This window comes from Triticum aestivum, chromosome 7D, assembly GCF_018294505.1.
Source record: "Triticum aestivum cultivar Chinese Spring chromosome 7D, IWGSC CS RefSeq v2.1, whole genome shotgun sequence".
Lineage (NCBI taxonomy): Eukaryota > Viridiplantae > Streptophyta > Magnoliopsida > Poales > Poaceae > Triticum > Triticum aestivum.
The window spans coordinates 616,035,013-616,050,434 of record NC_057814.1 but is presented as its reverse complement, the minus strand read 5'-3'; the positions used below and the strand labels follow the sequence as shown (position 1 = coordinate 616,050,434).

Below are 15,422 nucleotides of genomic sequence, written 5' to 3'. Positions count from 1 at the left end.
AAATATCGATTGCGGTAGGCGGCAGCTGCTCCTGCAGGTGCGGACACATCCGTCTTTGTGGCGGACATTGTCTCGTGCTCTCTATGAGCAAATCTCAGCCTTATATCTTAGATCTGAGGCCTGGCTAGGATTTCGTGGAAGAAGGCTAGAGACTAGGGTTTTGACAATCGAAATTGCTTTATGGAAGACACTGACCGCACGAACTGGGAACGATACTTCCTCCCAACAGCTCTAAGCATCAGCGCCTCCTACGCACTGTTCGTGCTGTCACATACAATCGTACATACATCGGCCGCGATTTTGTCATGTGTATAGCAACACTCTTTGACTATTTTGTAGGTAGGAAGCTCCCCAAAAATAGAAAAAATTCTTACACCATGGGTGTTTTTGGGTGTGGTGCTCTGATCCGTTAGTGTGCATTTGTTGAGTGAAGGGTCCATTCGGATCATCTTCGTGAAGAATCCACCCCGAACGCTCCAGCTCTTGTAAGACAGCCTCACGAAGAACGTTTTACGAAGCAACAGAAAAGCAGTTCCTAAAAGAATGGAAGGAGAAGTTAAGGAAATTTACAGGGCATGCCATCCCGAAGTGAGGTTGCATACCGAATCGATATACAGAAACCCACCCGAGCTATAGAGCGACAGCAGAAACCATCCGCATGGGCTTTATTCTTGATTCCTGGGCTGACAGCCATGCAAACGAGAGCAGCCGTTGCTGCCGAACGCAGCGCCGGCTCCCCGAGAAGCTGTCTTGCGCTGCCTCCAGAAGAAGCTAACCACTTTGGAAGCCAGCGAATTTCGAATGGCCCGAAGTGTTTGAGGTGGTTTTAATTTCCCGACGTATAAATTATTATAAGTTAGACTGATTTTAGTCTATTCCTAACAAAAAAAAAGTTACTCATTTGAAAAGTGCACCATAATTCACCCTTTTTTTAATTTTCTACTTTTGTAAATCAACAAAACATTGTTTTCTTATAGGGGAATGCTAGGGGAAACTATCTGCTGTTTTATATCAAGCCAATCTATATTTCTTTTCTCCATAACTTGTGTATGGTTTTTGGACCATGAGTCATCTCTATCTCTATAAGGTGGTGTTACAAAGGGTTATTTTGCAGAAATGCTTTCTATATTCATGTTGTTAGCACTGTGCTGGCTCCTTTAGAACACGGGGAAAGCATGTCAATTGATTTTCTCTAAAGATGATTTGCATTTGGAAAGAATACATTTGGCTTCAAGCTTCCATGACGCAGCACAAGAGGACTAATACAACCCACTAATCTTTGGGGGCAGGAGTAGAGTGAGACAATATCGTTGTACGGACATCACCGGATCCGTGGCGCAATGGTAGCGCGTCTGACTCCAGATCAGAAGGTTGCGTGTTCGATTCACGTCGGGTTCAAACCCCCGAACTTTAAATCCGGTTCCTTTTTTTTTTCTTCCTCCACCGATTTTTCCATCCTCTCCTCTGAGATTCGCACCGCGTCACTGGTGTCACTCTCCTCCCTCCCTCCCCCGCCCACACCCCACCACACCAGCGCGGCAGCCGCCATGGATCCACCAACCAGCGCGGCCCACCGGAGCCCCGACGACGAGGCGGCGGCCTTCTTCCGCGCGGCGCCGCCCCTCCGCGACCGCGACGCCGTCGCCGCCAGCCTCGCCGCCTTCGTCGCCCGCCACCGCTCACGCTCCGCCGCCGGCAAGTCGCCCCCCGTCTCCCGGTCTCCACGAATCAATCAATCCCCAATTTTAGGTTCGCCTCGACGGAACTAAAAGACTGTTCTTTTCGTGTGCGCGCTGCAGGCGCCGGAGCAGGAGGAGGAGGAGGGCCCCCGGCGGTGGCGGGGGTGGTCTGCGTCACCTCCGGCGGCACCACGGTGCCCCTGGAGCAGCGCTGCGTGCGCTACATCGACAACTTCAGCTCCGGCCAGCGCGGGGCCGCGTCCACCGAGTACGTACCCACGGCACCCGCTCCCATCCCCTGCTGTCAGCCGCGTCTCTTCCTGTCGAGACTGACAGACTGACGACCGTTCGTGCAAATGCAAATGCAAATGCAAATGCAGGTATTTCCTCAAGGCCGGTTACGCCGTCGTCTTCGTCCATCGCCGGTGAGTCTTTCTGGCTCACAGATTTCTCGACGAGGCTACCTCAACTAGTGGATCAATTTTTAATTCAGATGTTGCTAGCCTAGTTGGTTTCCACGGTAGCAATTTTTTATTCAGTTATGAATGTCAACAGCGAGTCGAGAGTTGACACTCCCTCTGCTCCTCTTTGCAGCGGGAGCAAGCAGCCTTTCTGCAGGTTTCTTCCGGAGGACTCGTTTCTCGACCTTTTCGAGCTCGGCCAAGGATCAGAGATCCAAGGTCTGCTCTGTGATTGCAGTCCTGAGTTATCTATTTCATGCAAGAGAAACCGTAGCAGATCCATCTGTGTTTCTTTCTCACTCTTGTTACAAATCCATGCTGTTTTATGTTCTTTACCTCCTGTCTTCTTCTTTCTCGTTTATTTATTCAGTCTTCTCACTTGGATGCTGTGCAGTAATTTAAGTAAATCACTCTGTAAATATCCTCCTTTGGAACTTATGTGCTCACTTGAGCTACTTATCTCAGTCCCAGAGTCTCACACCACTGTGGTCAAGGCAGCGATTAGCAGTTATCGCAAGGTAGGTATATTGATAATTTACAAACACCCCTAGTTATGCCGAATTCACTTTACATCAGCTGCTAGTCAGATTGATGATAATGTTACCATGACCACTGACTTGTATTCTTTGATTGCAGGCAATTGATGAAGGTCTACTTCTGAAACTCCCTTTCACTACAATTTTTGAGTACCTTCAGGTATTGCACGCCTATTTCCTACCAGCACATGCTGCTGCATATAATACTGCCCATAGAGCATTTTTGTAGTATGTTGGATCAGAGATGGTATATTATTGTCTTTTGTGGTTTCTCATGAATTCATCACAGCTTTGGTTCAGTGCCTTACCGGGTTATACCGAGGATAATGTTGGAAGAAAACTACTCCCTCTGGTCACAAATATAAGATGTTCTAACTTGTTTCTGAATCGGTTGTATATATACACGTTTTAGTCTGTTTGTTCATTCATTTCAGTCCGTATGTAGCCCATATTGAAATATCCAAAGCATCTTATAGTTGTGAACAGAGGGAGTAGGATATAATATGTTTTGTTTGCACTCAGTCTTAGAAATGGAATGTAATACTTGTGGCAACTAGTCATTTATTTATTTATTTATTCAGTAAACGCTCAGCTACAGGTTCATGATGCGTTCACCATGTGAATGAGATACTGATGCAATACCTGTTTCTGTTTGTATTGCAAACAGTTACTGCAGCTTGTATCCACTGCTATGAATTGCTTGGAGCACCATGGAATGTTTTATTGTGCTGCTGCAGTGTCTGACTTCTATGTTCCATGGGAGAGTATGGTAGGATCTATCTTCATTTATTTTTTGTATGCTCACTATTTATATTTAAACAAACAGATATGTTAGTGCATAGCGGATGATCACGACGATAGGTTTCTATATTGCCATCGTCGGTGTACTTGATTTATAAATTTGCTTTGGAGTTGTGTAGAGGGCATAGCAAGGTTTAGCAAGTCACTTGGTCCAATGAAAATCAGTTTGTTGAAAGGTTTAAACTTGAAAGTTTGAATTTTTTTGAATATTTGTTGATAGCACGCAGAGCACTGGTCTGTGAAATGTCTGCTAAGATACATAATGGTTTGGCACCATTACAAGGTCCCTTGTCTTATTCCTCCTGACACAATCGTTATCACAGGCTAAACATAAAATTGAGTCACTTGGTCCACGAAAATCAGTTTGTTGATAGAAAAACATATGTGAGAAAAATGTTCAAACTGCCTCGATGCCTAGTGTTCATTGTCCTCTTATGCTGCCATGTTGCCTGATACTTCTTTAATAGATAACCGTCCATCGTTCAGCAACATGTTAGGCTTACATGACAACACACAAATCTTGAAATGCTCCCTCCCTCCTGAGATTCGCATTTGCAGGAGGGGAGTTACAAGTGACATGCACAAGTAGTTGCAGCCTTGCAAGCATTATGGTACACATACTTGTGGTGGCGTTGCACTAGTATCTGGAGGTTAATATTTGTTGGTAGCTGTCAGAGAACTGGCCCGTGGAACTTCTTCTAAGATACATAATAGTTTGGCACCATTACAAGGTCTCAGCTGTTATTCATCCCTGACACAATCGTTATCGCAGGCTAAACATAAAATCCAGTCAGCAGGTGGCCCTTTGAACATGCAACTCAATCAAGTTCCTAAGATGCTTTTCATCCTCAGAAACCATTGGGCGCCTTCCGCGTTTTGTGTATCTTTCAAGGTCAGGTTCTTCGTTCTGTCCTTTTCCTGCACCTTCTAAATTCTGATGTAAGCTAGTAGTGATGGTCACCCCTTTTTTCTGCTCTGAAGAAAAGTAACCAAACTCAGCACTTCCTGCAAGTGTTGCCATCCTATGATCTGGATGCAGCATACTGATTCTCATTGTCCGCAATGCGTACCTGCAAAACTGCAGCTCGAGACGGATCCAGACATCCTTATACAGAAGGCAGAGGCGGCTCTGAGAAAGTATGGTATGAATGTGGTGGTGGCGAACGAGCTAGCGAACTACAAAGACGTGGTTGTCATGGTCACAAGCACCGGGAAGACAACCGTGAGCAGGCGGAGCAAGGAAGATGACCTGGAAGAGCAGCTCATTGGTCTCCTGGTTAAGATGCATTCAGATCACGCTAAGCAGTCCAATCCGGACCAAGAGACGTGAGCTGTTGTCTTGATGAATAAGGAGTTGCTACAAGTTATTGCGCTCATTGGTCTCCTGGTTTAATTCACGTACCAGTAAGTGGAGTAGCATTCTCTCTTGAGAATCGCACGCGCGATCATCTCGCTTATTTATCCCTTATGTTGTGCTGCACCGTCTGATGCCTGTCTTTATCGACGTCGGCGGTGGTTTGGATTGGACAAGTCTCACCAATTCAAACCCCAAATCTGAAATGTGTGTATATTTTGAGCGATTCAAATTTGATTAACAGGAATCTAGGCTCCTTCGCGGCAAAAAAGACAAATCGGGTTAGAACAATGCTTGAACAGTATACATTTTAACAGACCCCAAATTTGTCTTTTTTGCGAAGAGCTGCTCAGATGTATAAATGATTTGAAAATTGGAGCGAACCTCACGCACCAAATTATCTATCACACAAAAAAACCTGATTTTCTTGAATCTTTCTACTATTTCTTTTGATTTTTTCCGTCCGGGCGGGTGCAGCTGAGCCTGGGCTCAGAAGTGGATTACCACTACTATTTGAAGTTACTATTACTATTCTGGTTGCTTAATAAACAATTGAATACTTGAAGCTGAGAGAAATACTCACAAACAAGACGGCCCCCATTGTCTCCGTGGTGAGAGGAAATTCCAAAGAGTGCTCCTGCTGGAGCCTGAGCAGCACGTCCAGCAGGTCCTCATTAGCAAGGCACGTGGTGTCGTTGTGTCGCTGTCCGTCCTGATGGCCACAGGATAGAGAAGGGCGGTGGCATGTGGGAACTGGCAACCTCATCTCCTCGCTGGACTCTCTCCGCCGCACATCACAATCTCCACACGGTTCGCCGCTGTTCCTCGCACCACGGACGGCAACGTCACCATCCGCAAGGGCTCCATCAAATTTCGGCAACGTGCTTACACAGGTCCCTGACTGTTCATAAGGGTTCTACAAGGCGGATCCCAAACGGAACGCCGCATCCATCAGCGGTCCGGGGATCTGTGTACTGATACGGAAGCCGACCATGCAAAGCTATTCGCATATGTCTGTTTACATTTTGAAAGAAATTTAACGAAATTGAGCAAATTTGATGTATATTTAAACAAACTATACAATATTAATTCGTACTTTAATAATTTTTATATAAAACCGGATGTTTTTCATCAACAGAAGGAAACCCATCACATTCGGACATATTTGGACTTAACCGTACTCCAAACCTAATCTAAATGGCCGTCGGTGTCCGTTCCCTATGTCCGACATGCCATGAGCCCTGGAACTGAAGCTCTGCTCCCGCAGCCTGCAAGCGCCAAATCAGTTGGCAATTTAAGGGCCTAATTGGTTTGATGTCAAAAGTTGGCATGCCAAATTTTGACAACTGTCAAATGTTGGCTAGAGATTGGTTGCATACTAATTTTTGTTGCCAATTTCACAAAAGGTTGCTAGTGTTAACAACTTTAGATTTTGCCAAATGTTGGCTTGTCAAATATTGGCAATGCCAAATGTTGGTAGCAAACCAATCAGCCTGGCTTCGGCGGAGCGAAAGAGCCATGGCCTTCCGAGGACCTGACCACCGGCGGCCTCCCATGCTCTACTCTTACTCGCTGTCGACGGTGCCCCACGTGTTCGCACACGAACACGTCACCGTGTACCTCCAACGCTGAGGGTGATGCACCGTAGCTCACGTCGAAGGAGACCCGTCCGGAAGCGCGGTACGCAAGCAATCCGGCGGGTGCCTTTGAGGACCCGAAACCCCACACGCCCGGGAGGGACCCCGTCAAGGCACGTGGCGGCTATGGGCTTCCTAGGTCAGCCTGATCGCCTCTAGGGCCTCGTGGATCGCCGCCCTGCAACAACAAGAACGAGCGAAGAACGAGGAAGAAGAAGAACAAGGGAGAGGATAAAAGTAAAGGTAAAAAGTGGTAGATGATTTGTTCGATTGTGTGTTGTTCAATCGGTCGTCACCCCTTAGGTATATAAGAGGCGGATGGACTTCCCGTACAACAAAAAGGACTCCAAATCATGTCAAAATCTTTTCAAAATTAACCGAATTCGGATTTAGGTAAGTCTGAGACATTAGTTCGATTTTTGACTCTCGGATGAAGATGTGCCCAAAAGCAAATTTAACCGTTTCGACAAGACGAACAACTTTCACGTTGAACATTTTTTCGATTCGTGGCCATCTTCAGGTCCGAATCGCTCGCGCAAGACAGCCGATTGTTGGCGCTACCCATCAGACATCATGTCTGGTGGGGCGCGCCATATGTAGCCTCGTGGCAGGGCTGCATTCGAATGGCTCTAACTTTTGCATACGATCTCGGATTAAGACAAATTTTATATCAGAATCGACCGTTTCGACGAGACGCACAACTTTCGTGTTGAAACATTTTCCATCAGAGGCAATCTTAATTGAGTTTCATGCCATTCTTTGATCTGGTGTCAACATGAGCATCTCTGAACTTGTCATAACTATTGCATAAGAGCTCCGTTTTATACCATGTTCATATCCATCTCGATCTTCTTCAAGAGAGCCATACGGAGGTGACCTCCAATCATAAGTTTGAATTAGTCTTGATATAACTTAAGCTATTCTCTATGATTGTTCCACTTTTGAGCGTCAACACATGCCCCCCTGTTTTTCGGCAAAACCATAAAATAACTTCTTCCGTGCTGGTTCTAAGGACAATGTCAACACTCCATCGGCCATTTATATGCTTTTAGGATGATAAGTTTAATCGTCCATTGCTTCACTACTAGGAAAAGGCCTGCTAGTGGCGCACCAGTTTTGCCTACTAATGGCGCACTACTGGTGCGCCACTAGCACCACGGCATTAGAATTAAATACTAATGGCGCACCACGCAGTGCGCCATTAGTATAGCCCACCGTGCGCCATTAGTATGCCTCCCAGGGGCCATATTTACCCATGTGCCTTGGCATACTAATGGCGCACTGGGGGGTGATGCGCCATTAGTGTCCTTTCTGCAGTGCGCCATTAGTGTGCTAAGTGGTGCGCCATTAGTATGAATATTAGGGATTTTTTTTTCTTTTCTGATATTTGCACAGGTTACAAAACATATTACTGCACATAATATAAAGAGCACAACATAAGCAGATTTATCGAATACAATAGAAGATTAGTCTCCGAATACAATTCATCATATTAGTCTCCGAATTTCAAATACCGAACAAAGTTATAACATTACAAGTCTCGAAACCGCGAGTAGCGAGTTTGTCTTCACATTACAAGTCGATATCGATCATCTAAACTACCATCACATAGAAGAGAGCTGCGGTCATCACGATTAGCATCATCGCGATGAAACTGGTCTTCATCCGGTTCCTCCTCCGCTCCCTCCTCTCTCCCGCTAGATAGCGCGCGTATCTAACTTCCGCCTCCGCCCTAGTGGTGTACCCTTTGTAACTGTTACCGCTGAAACGGTGAACCTGTCTCCGACACTCCTCCCAGTCGTCGTAGACTCCGGGAACCTTACCCTTGTACACGACATACGACGGCATCTCTATATATGCACTAGCCAAACAAAACGTTAGTAGCAATTCACAGACAATACATAAGCAATATATAAGTATGCAACAAAAGGATCGGAAGAGAAAAGCAACACATTAATAGCACGATTCATGGTCCTACTAATAAATAGCATCGATTACATATAAGTTGAACGACTGTCCAAACCAAAGAGACATACAAGTTCATTAAAGTTTAATATTACAACATGAGCCAATCGACATTTCAGAACTACATAGCATCACTACTTTCGACTCGACTCAGGGACCGGAGCGTGGATGAAGCCGCCGTCTTTCGTGATGGTCATGAAATCGCGGGCGTTGTCAGCCTGCATTTGTAGCGTTGTTTCTATCTCACTGTTGGACGGTTGATGTCTGAGATAGAACTGCCCCGAGGTACGAAGGACATCTTGATGGATGATTTCCGCAAACTCCGACTGGATGCGAAAGAATTCTTGTCTGATGTCCGCGTCCTGGATTGCCGACAAGCGTGCGGCCCAATCTTTGAGATTATTTGGTAGCAGAAGGTGATTATGGTCCCGTACGATCGCCCGCATGTGATGGAGGGCGTAGTAGGCATCCTTCTGACCGCCAGGCGGCTGCTTGACGCAGGAGAACGTCGTATTGTGGCTGAAGATGTGCTTGCCGTACTTACGAACTGGCCTGCTGAAGGTGCCTCCAGATTTGGCGTAGCCGGGGAGAACATCATCAAGAACTTTCTTGATATTTGTGTAGTCTATCTTCGACTGACGGTCCGGGTCGAAATACGTGGCCATGGAATATTTCGGGCTTAAGAGGATGAGTGTGCAATGTGTGTCACTGCACAAAACACGGAATGTTAGAAAAAAAAAGAACGATCGAAATCTAAGAAATCATATGTTACGGGGCGGTGAGGGGATGACTTACTCGGGAAAGTAAGGCACGAGGAAGTTATCCTTATCTGGGTTTGCCAGAATGACGCCTTCGAGGTATGAACTCGCGACTTGCCGGTCCCCAGCGCTGCCCAAGATCTTGGCACGCATGTAGAAGGGGTCGACTATCACGATGTCCGGGGTCTTGTCTCTAATGATCCGCATCTCCATACTCAGCGAAAATAGCCGAACGAAGGTGTAGTGCAGCGGATGAAGGTTAAACATAGCGAAGATGTCATCAAACCGCAGGACGATCGTACCCCCGATGGCGCTATCCACAAAGCCCTTGCCCTCTGGCACCTTGGCCACGAAAACCGGGTATGCCACATCATTCTCGGAGAGACGCCGCTTCTCCAAAGAAAGAACACTGTCATGCAGACTCCGCATAGCACCGGTTGCAGCATTGAGCAGATTAGTCGGTAGCATCGGCCTACCCGCCACATGCACCCTCCTCGAGATATCCTTAGGTGAAGGTGGCCCGTCCTGAGCACGGATCGTACTCGGTGCCGGCTGGCTCGCACCGCCCTTGTTATTCTTTCGTTTCCGTCCCTTCTTCCTCATCTCCTGTAATGGGATCGAGTTCTGCTCAGAGACCGCCTTCTTGAGTGTGTTGGGGCTGATAATATTCCGCACCTCGGCTATCTGAGGCTCGGTGAAGGCGGCAGCTGGAGGCGTCTCCTGAGAACTGAACGCCAGACGACGCCTGTTGCAATTGGGTTTCTCCGCGGTACCAGCTCGATCGCGGTCGTCTTTTTCAGGGTTGGGTTCTTGAGAAGGAGGCCCGAAGAATTCGTCACCGTACCCATGTTCGGCAAAGTACTTATCGACGTTGGTAAATGTACCGTCGTCGTTGTCGTCGTCGTCCGGATCCTGTGCCATATGCATGTCCGGATCCTGTGCCATAGGGATGTCCGGCATGTCCGGTAGCGTTGCGGCGGTCTTGCCATGGCTTGGCGCCGGCACGACTGGCGGTGTTGTCTGTGGGGTGGTGTCCCCCGCCCCCAAACGAATCTGGCTCTTCGGCCAAAGCAGGGGCCAGCTTACGCAGGCGCTGAGGGTCATCACATCATCTTCGTCGGCCCCAGCGGGTCGAATCGGAGGTAACAACTCGTCGCAGCCTGGCAGCACCCGAACCAGTTCAACCCTATACACGGTGGGTGGCATCGGATTACCGTGGAACACGGGGTTGCCCGGTTGAACGATTCTGCCCTTGGCGACATCGATCAACTCGCCGCCCACGAAGTGCAGGAGAGTGCATGGAACGTCGGCGGCGCCCTGCGAAAACATGTAGGGCGTCAGGGATGCCCAGTCAAAGGCAAGGAGATGAAGTCATCGGCCGAGAGGCTTAGTTACCGTGATGGCGTCGAGCTCGGCTAATGTCGAGGCACCGCCAACGGCGGGCGTGCAACTGACGGAGGGGCCGCTTGCTGCCGAGGTGCCGGCCGGCGTACACCCGGGTGCATTAAGCTCCAATGCCCGTGCCGGCGCCGGAGACACCAATACCGCCTCCGCCGGAGACACCAATGGCCCCGCCTGCGCGTTGTGCGAGTTGCTGGCCGTGAAGCTGGGAACCGGGGGCGGCCCCTGTTGGCCGCCCGCAATCCACGCCTGCAGCCCCTCAATCAAGCTAGGCACAATGGCGGTGAGCGTCGTTCCCAGTTGTTGTTGCACTTGCTCTTGGACAATCTCCGGAATCCGCGCCACTTGTGCCTTGAGTTCTTGAACCTCGCGCGACTGGCTTTCCGAGCTGGTCTTTTTCTCCTTTCGCCCACCAGCGTTATAGTATGACGACCATTTTGTGGACAAGCCTTTGCCGGCCACACGACCAGCTGACGACGGCTTACTGAGCTTATCCTTGTTTTTCATTATGTTCAACGCCCTATTTAGAGTGCTGTCCCAAGCTGGGGAGCTCTGAGACGACCCCGCGCTACTGCTTTCAGTCTCCTGCGGAAGGAATGTGAACCATTTAGAAATTTGGCTTCATTAACTAGAATGCAACCATATATGTAGCTAATTACGCGGGGGTGTATTCCTTACCAGAACTTTCTCAAGCGCCTTGGTCTTCGGATCCGTGGTAAGCTCCTTTGTTACCGGGTCCTCCTTGTACCGGGCCCTGACATAGTTCCTGGTCTGCTTCTCACGGTATTTCTCGAAGCGGGGCGGTAGGCCTTGCTCGGCACGCTCCGCGTCCTCCTTGTCCCATATAGGTTCCGCCACTCTGTAACCGCCGGGACCGAGTTTGTGGACCCCTAAGTTCAAGTCCCGCATCTCTTTCCCCCACTGACTTGATTCCTCGGATGCGCCGCTCTCGCACTTGATCTTGAACTCCTTGTAGTCATCTTCGCTGATCGAAGGATTTTTCGCCTTGATCTTCTCATAACTATCACCTTTGTTAATCATTCTCTTCACCGCGCTTCTCCAAGTAGACAGGGCCGTGCTCATCTTCGTGAGGGCGGCACTGTTCACTTTATTCCCTGAGAGGCGTGTGTTTGCAAACTCAGCGGGGAACTTGTATCGTTCGTGCAGCTTCGTGAAGAGGAGGTTGCGCAAATTCCCTCGGTCCTTATGCCTTAGGTTCTCGGTGTTGATCGAGACGGTGCTCCGGAGAATGCACCCGAGCTGAACCGAGTACCCCTTGACTAATTCTTTGGGCGCCGTTGGATCCCCGTCGCAGTTCACTTCAGTAAATTCCTCCTTGACGGTGCCGAGCACGTTCGGGCGCCGGTCCTTCCGTTGCCTCTTCGGTTGGCTGCCATCTGTGCGTGCGCTGCCATCATCAGTGGTGGCATCCTCGGCGGCACCATCAGTGGTGTCATCCCCGACGCCACTAGGGGTTGTGTAGTCAGGATCGGTGTCTTCCGCGGCGTCCTCATAGCGGTGAGGTTCTTCCTCCATCTCCTGGGACAGCTCCCAGAATGCCTTGCCGCCCGAACCGCCGGCCTCATCGTTGTGGGCCATGTTTCGCTCTAAATAGGAAAAAAGTTTGGTCAAAAAGTTGGTTATTGTCAAGGAACAAGATCATGGTCTCATCATTTAGGGTTTGTCGACACCGAGGCATCCTAAAAGCTAAGCTTTTATCATTTAGGGTTTGTCGACGCCGAGGCACCCTAAAAGCCTAAGCTTTCATCATTTAGGTTTTTATCGACACCGAGGCACCCTAAAAGCCAAGGTTTTATAATTTAGGGTTTGTCGACTCTAAGTTGGGCCTAATCACTTGGCTCTATTGCCACCTATGGTTTAATGCAGCAAGAATAAAGGGGCAGTTGATCCTACTTAATTAAGTACTAAGATACCCCGGCCCATGCATTAGTCGCAAGTACCCCATATGTCCTATTTTTAGCAAAGTCATGCTAAAATTCACGGAAAATTTCAGCATGACCTTTGCTGAAAATAGGACATATGGAGTACCCGAATTTGCCGGAACGGAAGTTAATCGACATTCCGGCAAACTCAAGGGCCTCTCGGGGTACCTGCAAAATCATCTCTTCCTTTCTTTCTTCAGTTTGAAATAGTAGTGGCCATGGTGATGGACACAGAGGGCCAAATTGCCAGCCAGATTTGCCTTAAAGATATTGCTGGACACAGAGGGCCAAATAGTAGTGGCCATGGTGATGGACACAGAGGGCCAAATAGTAGTGGCCATGGTGATGAACAGTACAGGTACACCAAAAGCAGTGTTTTTGTCCCAACCAGTACAGGTTGTACTACTAGAAAACAGAAGAAATTTACAGCTATCCTAATAAAAACTTACAACCTGCAAGGAAACTAGAGATGCACACAAGTAATGGCTTAGTAAGGTGGATGCTTCATGAGGGGCACCGTTTTATAGGATCTCAACCACAGGGGAATTCTTTTTTAAAAGAAGGGTACAGTATCATGCTTATTAATTGATAGTCATGGTAAGTGAACTACTCGAATGTTACATTTCAAGATATTCTTCAGTGCTATCCATCATGTGACAGAACAGTATGTAAGATTACTGAAAGTTCAGTGTGATAAGCCCACACAAATGCTGGGTAACCAACTTACAGCTGACATGGTCAAATTTCAGTTAAGATACATACAGTAAAATCAAAACAAAAATGGACAGTAAACTGATAATGACAGTAAACTGTAATTTGTTACACAGATTTTCCTACTGAAAATATAACTGAATGGACAGAAAAAAGGGTGAAAAGATAACTGAATGCTAGGCTAAAATGGACAGTAAACTGTAATTTGTTAACAGTTTACTGTGATTATCAGGTGTCATAATCTACTGAGTAGTCATGTCCCAGTCATGCATCCATGCATCCAGTGGCAACATCTTGCATACATGATCAGGAGTACATCAAAATCTATTGAGTAGTTCTTGTGCTCATCCAGTAGCAACATCTTTCATACATGATCAGTAGTCATGTACTAAATTTTTATTTAAACTGAATGTGCGAATCACCAAGAGCTCTACTAGTTTCAGACTAGATTTACACTAAATACACTAGAGTATTTGACCAGTAGTCATGTGAACTCTTTGAATTTGTAAACACTTCCAGACTTGAGCATTGAGAGTTCACAATTGCAAAAAAGTCCCTTGTTCGTGAACTTGTATTGTACTCCCCAATATTTCAATCTGATATTCTACAGTTTTATAAAAAAATAGTCCATGGGAAGGCTACAATCATTTGATCAAACACAGAATGTTTATGCAGTACAAAGAAGTGTTGAAAATTCAGTTACCACTGTTGCCTTGTTGATCTGTTGTACTTCTTTGATCTATTGTTGCTATTTCCCCTGCTGTTAATCTGCTTCTTCACTCTCTAGTTGCTGTAGTTCTTGATCTGCTGCGGAGGAACACAGGCAGGGCAGTGAGAGGAGCAACTCAGGCAGAGGAACAAGGTACTAGATCCAACTCAGGCCACGGTCGAGGGGAGGGAGGGAATGGGGAGGAAGGGTGGAGAGGGAGGAAGGAGGAAGGAGGAGAGGTACTGTGACGCCCCCGATTCAATCGTACACTAATCATGCACGCAAATGTGTACGATCAAGATCAGGGACTCACGGGAAGATATCACAACACAACTCTACAAATAAAATAAGTCATACAAGCATCATAATACAAGCCAGGGGCCTCAAGGGCTCGAATACAAGTGCTCGATCATAGACGAGTCAGCGGAAGCAACAATATCTGAGTACAGACATAAGTTAAACAAGTTTGCCTTAAGAAGGCTAGCACAAACTGGGATACAGATCGAAAGAGGCGCAGGCCTCCTGCCTGGGATCCTCCTAAACTACTCCAGGCCGTCATCAGCGGGCAGCACGTAGTAGTAGGCACCTCCAGTGTAGTAGGGGTCGTCGTCGACGGTGGCGTCTGGCTCCTGGACTCCAGCATCTGGTTGCGACAACCAGAAAGAAAGGAAAGGGGAAAAAAGGGGGGAGAAAGCAACCGTGAGTACTCATCCAAAGTACTCGCAAGCAAGGAACTACACTACATATGCATGGGTATATGTGTAAGGAGGCCATATTAGTGGACTGAACTGCAGAATGCCAGAATAAGAGGGGGATAGCTAGTCTTATCGAAGACTACGCTTCTGGTCACCTTCGTCTTGCAACAGGCAGAAGAGGGTAGGTCGACGTCCTCCAAGTAGCATCTCCAAGTAACATCTCATAGCATAATCCTACCCGGCGATCCCCTCCTCATATCCCTGAGGTAGGGCGACCACCGGTTGTATCTGGCACTGTGAAGGGTGTGTTTTATTAAGTGTCCGGTTCTAGTTGTCATAAGGTCAAGGTACAACTCCAAGTCGTCCTGTTACCGAAGATCACGGCTATTCGAATAGATTAACTTCCCTGCAGGGGTGCACCACATAGCCCAACACGCTCGATCCCATTTGGCCGGACACACTTTCCTGGGTCATGCCCGGCCGCGGAAGATCAACACGTCGCAGCCCCACCTAGGCACAACAGAGAGGCCAGCACGCCGGTCTAAACCTAAGCGCGCAGGGGTCTGGGCCCATCGCCCTGAGCACACCTGCACGTTGCGTGGGCGGCCGAAAGCAGACCTAGCCTAGTGGCGTTCCAGTCCAATTCGGCGCGCGCCGCTCCGTCGCTGACGTCTGAAGTGCTTCGGCTGATACCACGACGTCGGGATACCCATAACTACTCCCACGTAGATGGTTAGTGCGTATAGGCTCGTAGCCAGACTCAGATCAAATA

General features: G+C 48.0%; 1 protein-coding gene and 1 non-coding gene across 2 annotated transcripts; both read left to right on the top strand.

The window, feature by feature from the left end:
* The first annotated feature begins 1,326 nt into the window (after positions 1-1,326).
* TRNAW-CCA (transfer RNA tryptophan (anticodon CCA)) lies at positions 1,327-1,398 on the top strand. The gene has a single exon. It is a non-coding gene; the product is annotated as a tRNA-Trp (tRNA).
* Positions 1,399-1,471: 73 nt separating this feature from the next.
* On the top strand, positions 1,472-5,263 carry LOC123167176 (phosphopantothenate--cysteine ligase 2). Its single transcript, XM_044585009.1, has 9 exons — positions 1,472-1,695; positions 1,800-1,947; positions 2,060-2,104; positions 2,274-2,359; positions 2,606-2,658; positions 2,777-2,836; positions 3,344-3,445; positions 4,250-4,369; positions 4,562-5,263. Exons 1-9 carry the CDS (start codon positions 1,548-1,550, stop codon positions 4,805-4,807), a joined length of 1,008 nt encoding a protein of 335 aa, XP_044440944.1. The 5' UTR covers positions 1,472-1,547; the 3' UTR covers positions 4,808-5,263.
* The last annotated feature ends 10,159 nt before the right edge of the window (positions 5,264-15,422 follow it).

Coding starts and splice junctions, on each gene's coding strand:
- LOC123167176 (XM_044585009.1), top strand. CDS start 1,548: ATGGATCCACCAACCAGCGCGGCCCACCGGAGCCCCGACGACGAGGCG. Junction 1,696..1,799: donor CCGCTCACGCTCCGCCGCCG/GCAAGTCGCCCC, acceptor TGCGCGCTGCAG/GCGCCGGAGCAGGAGGAGGA. Junction 2,105..2,273: donor GTCGTCTTCGTCCATCGCCG/GTGAGTCTTTCT, acceptor TCCTCTTTGCAG/CGGGAGCAAGCAGCCTTTCT.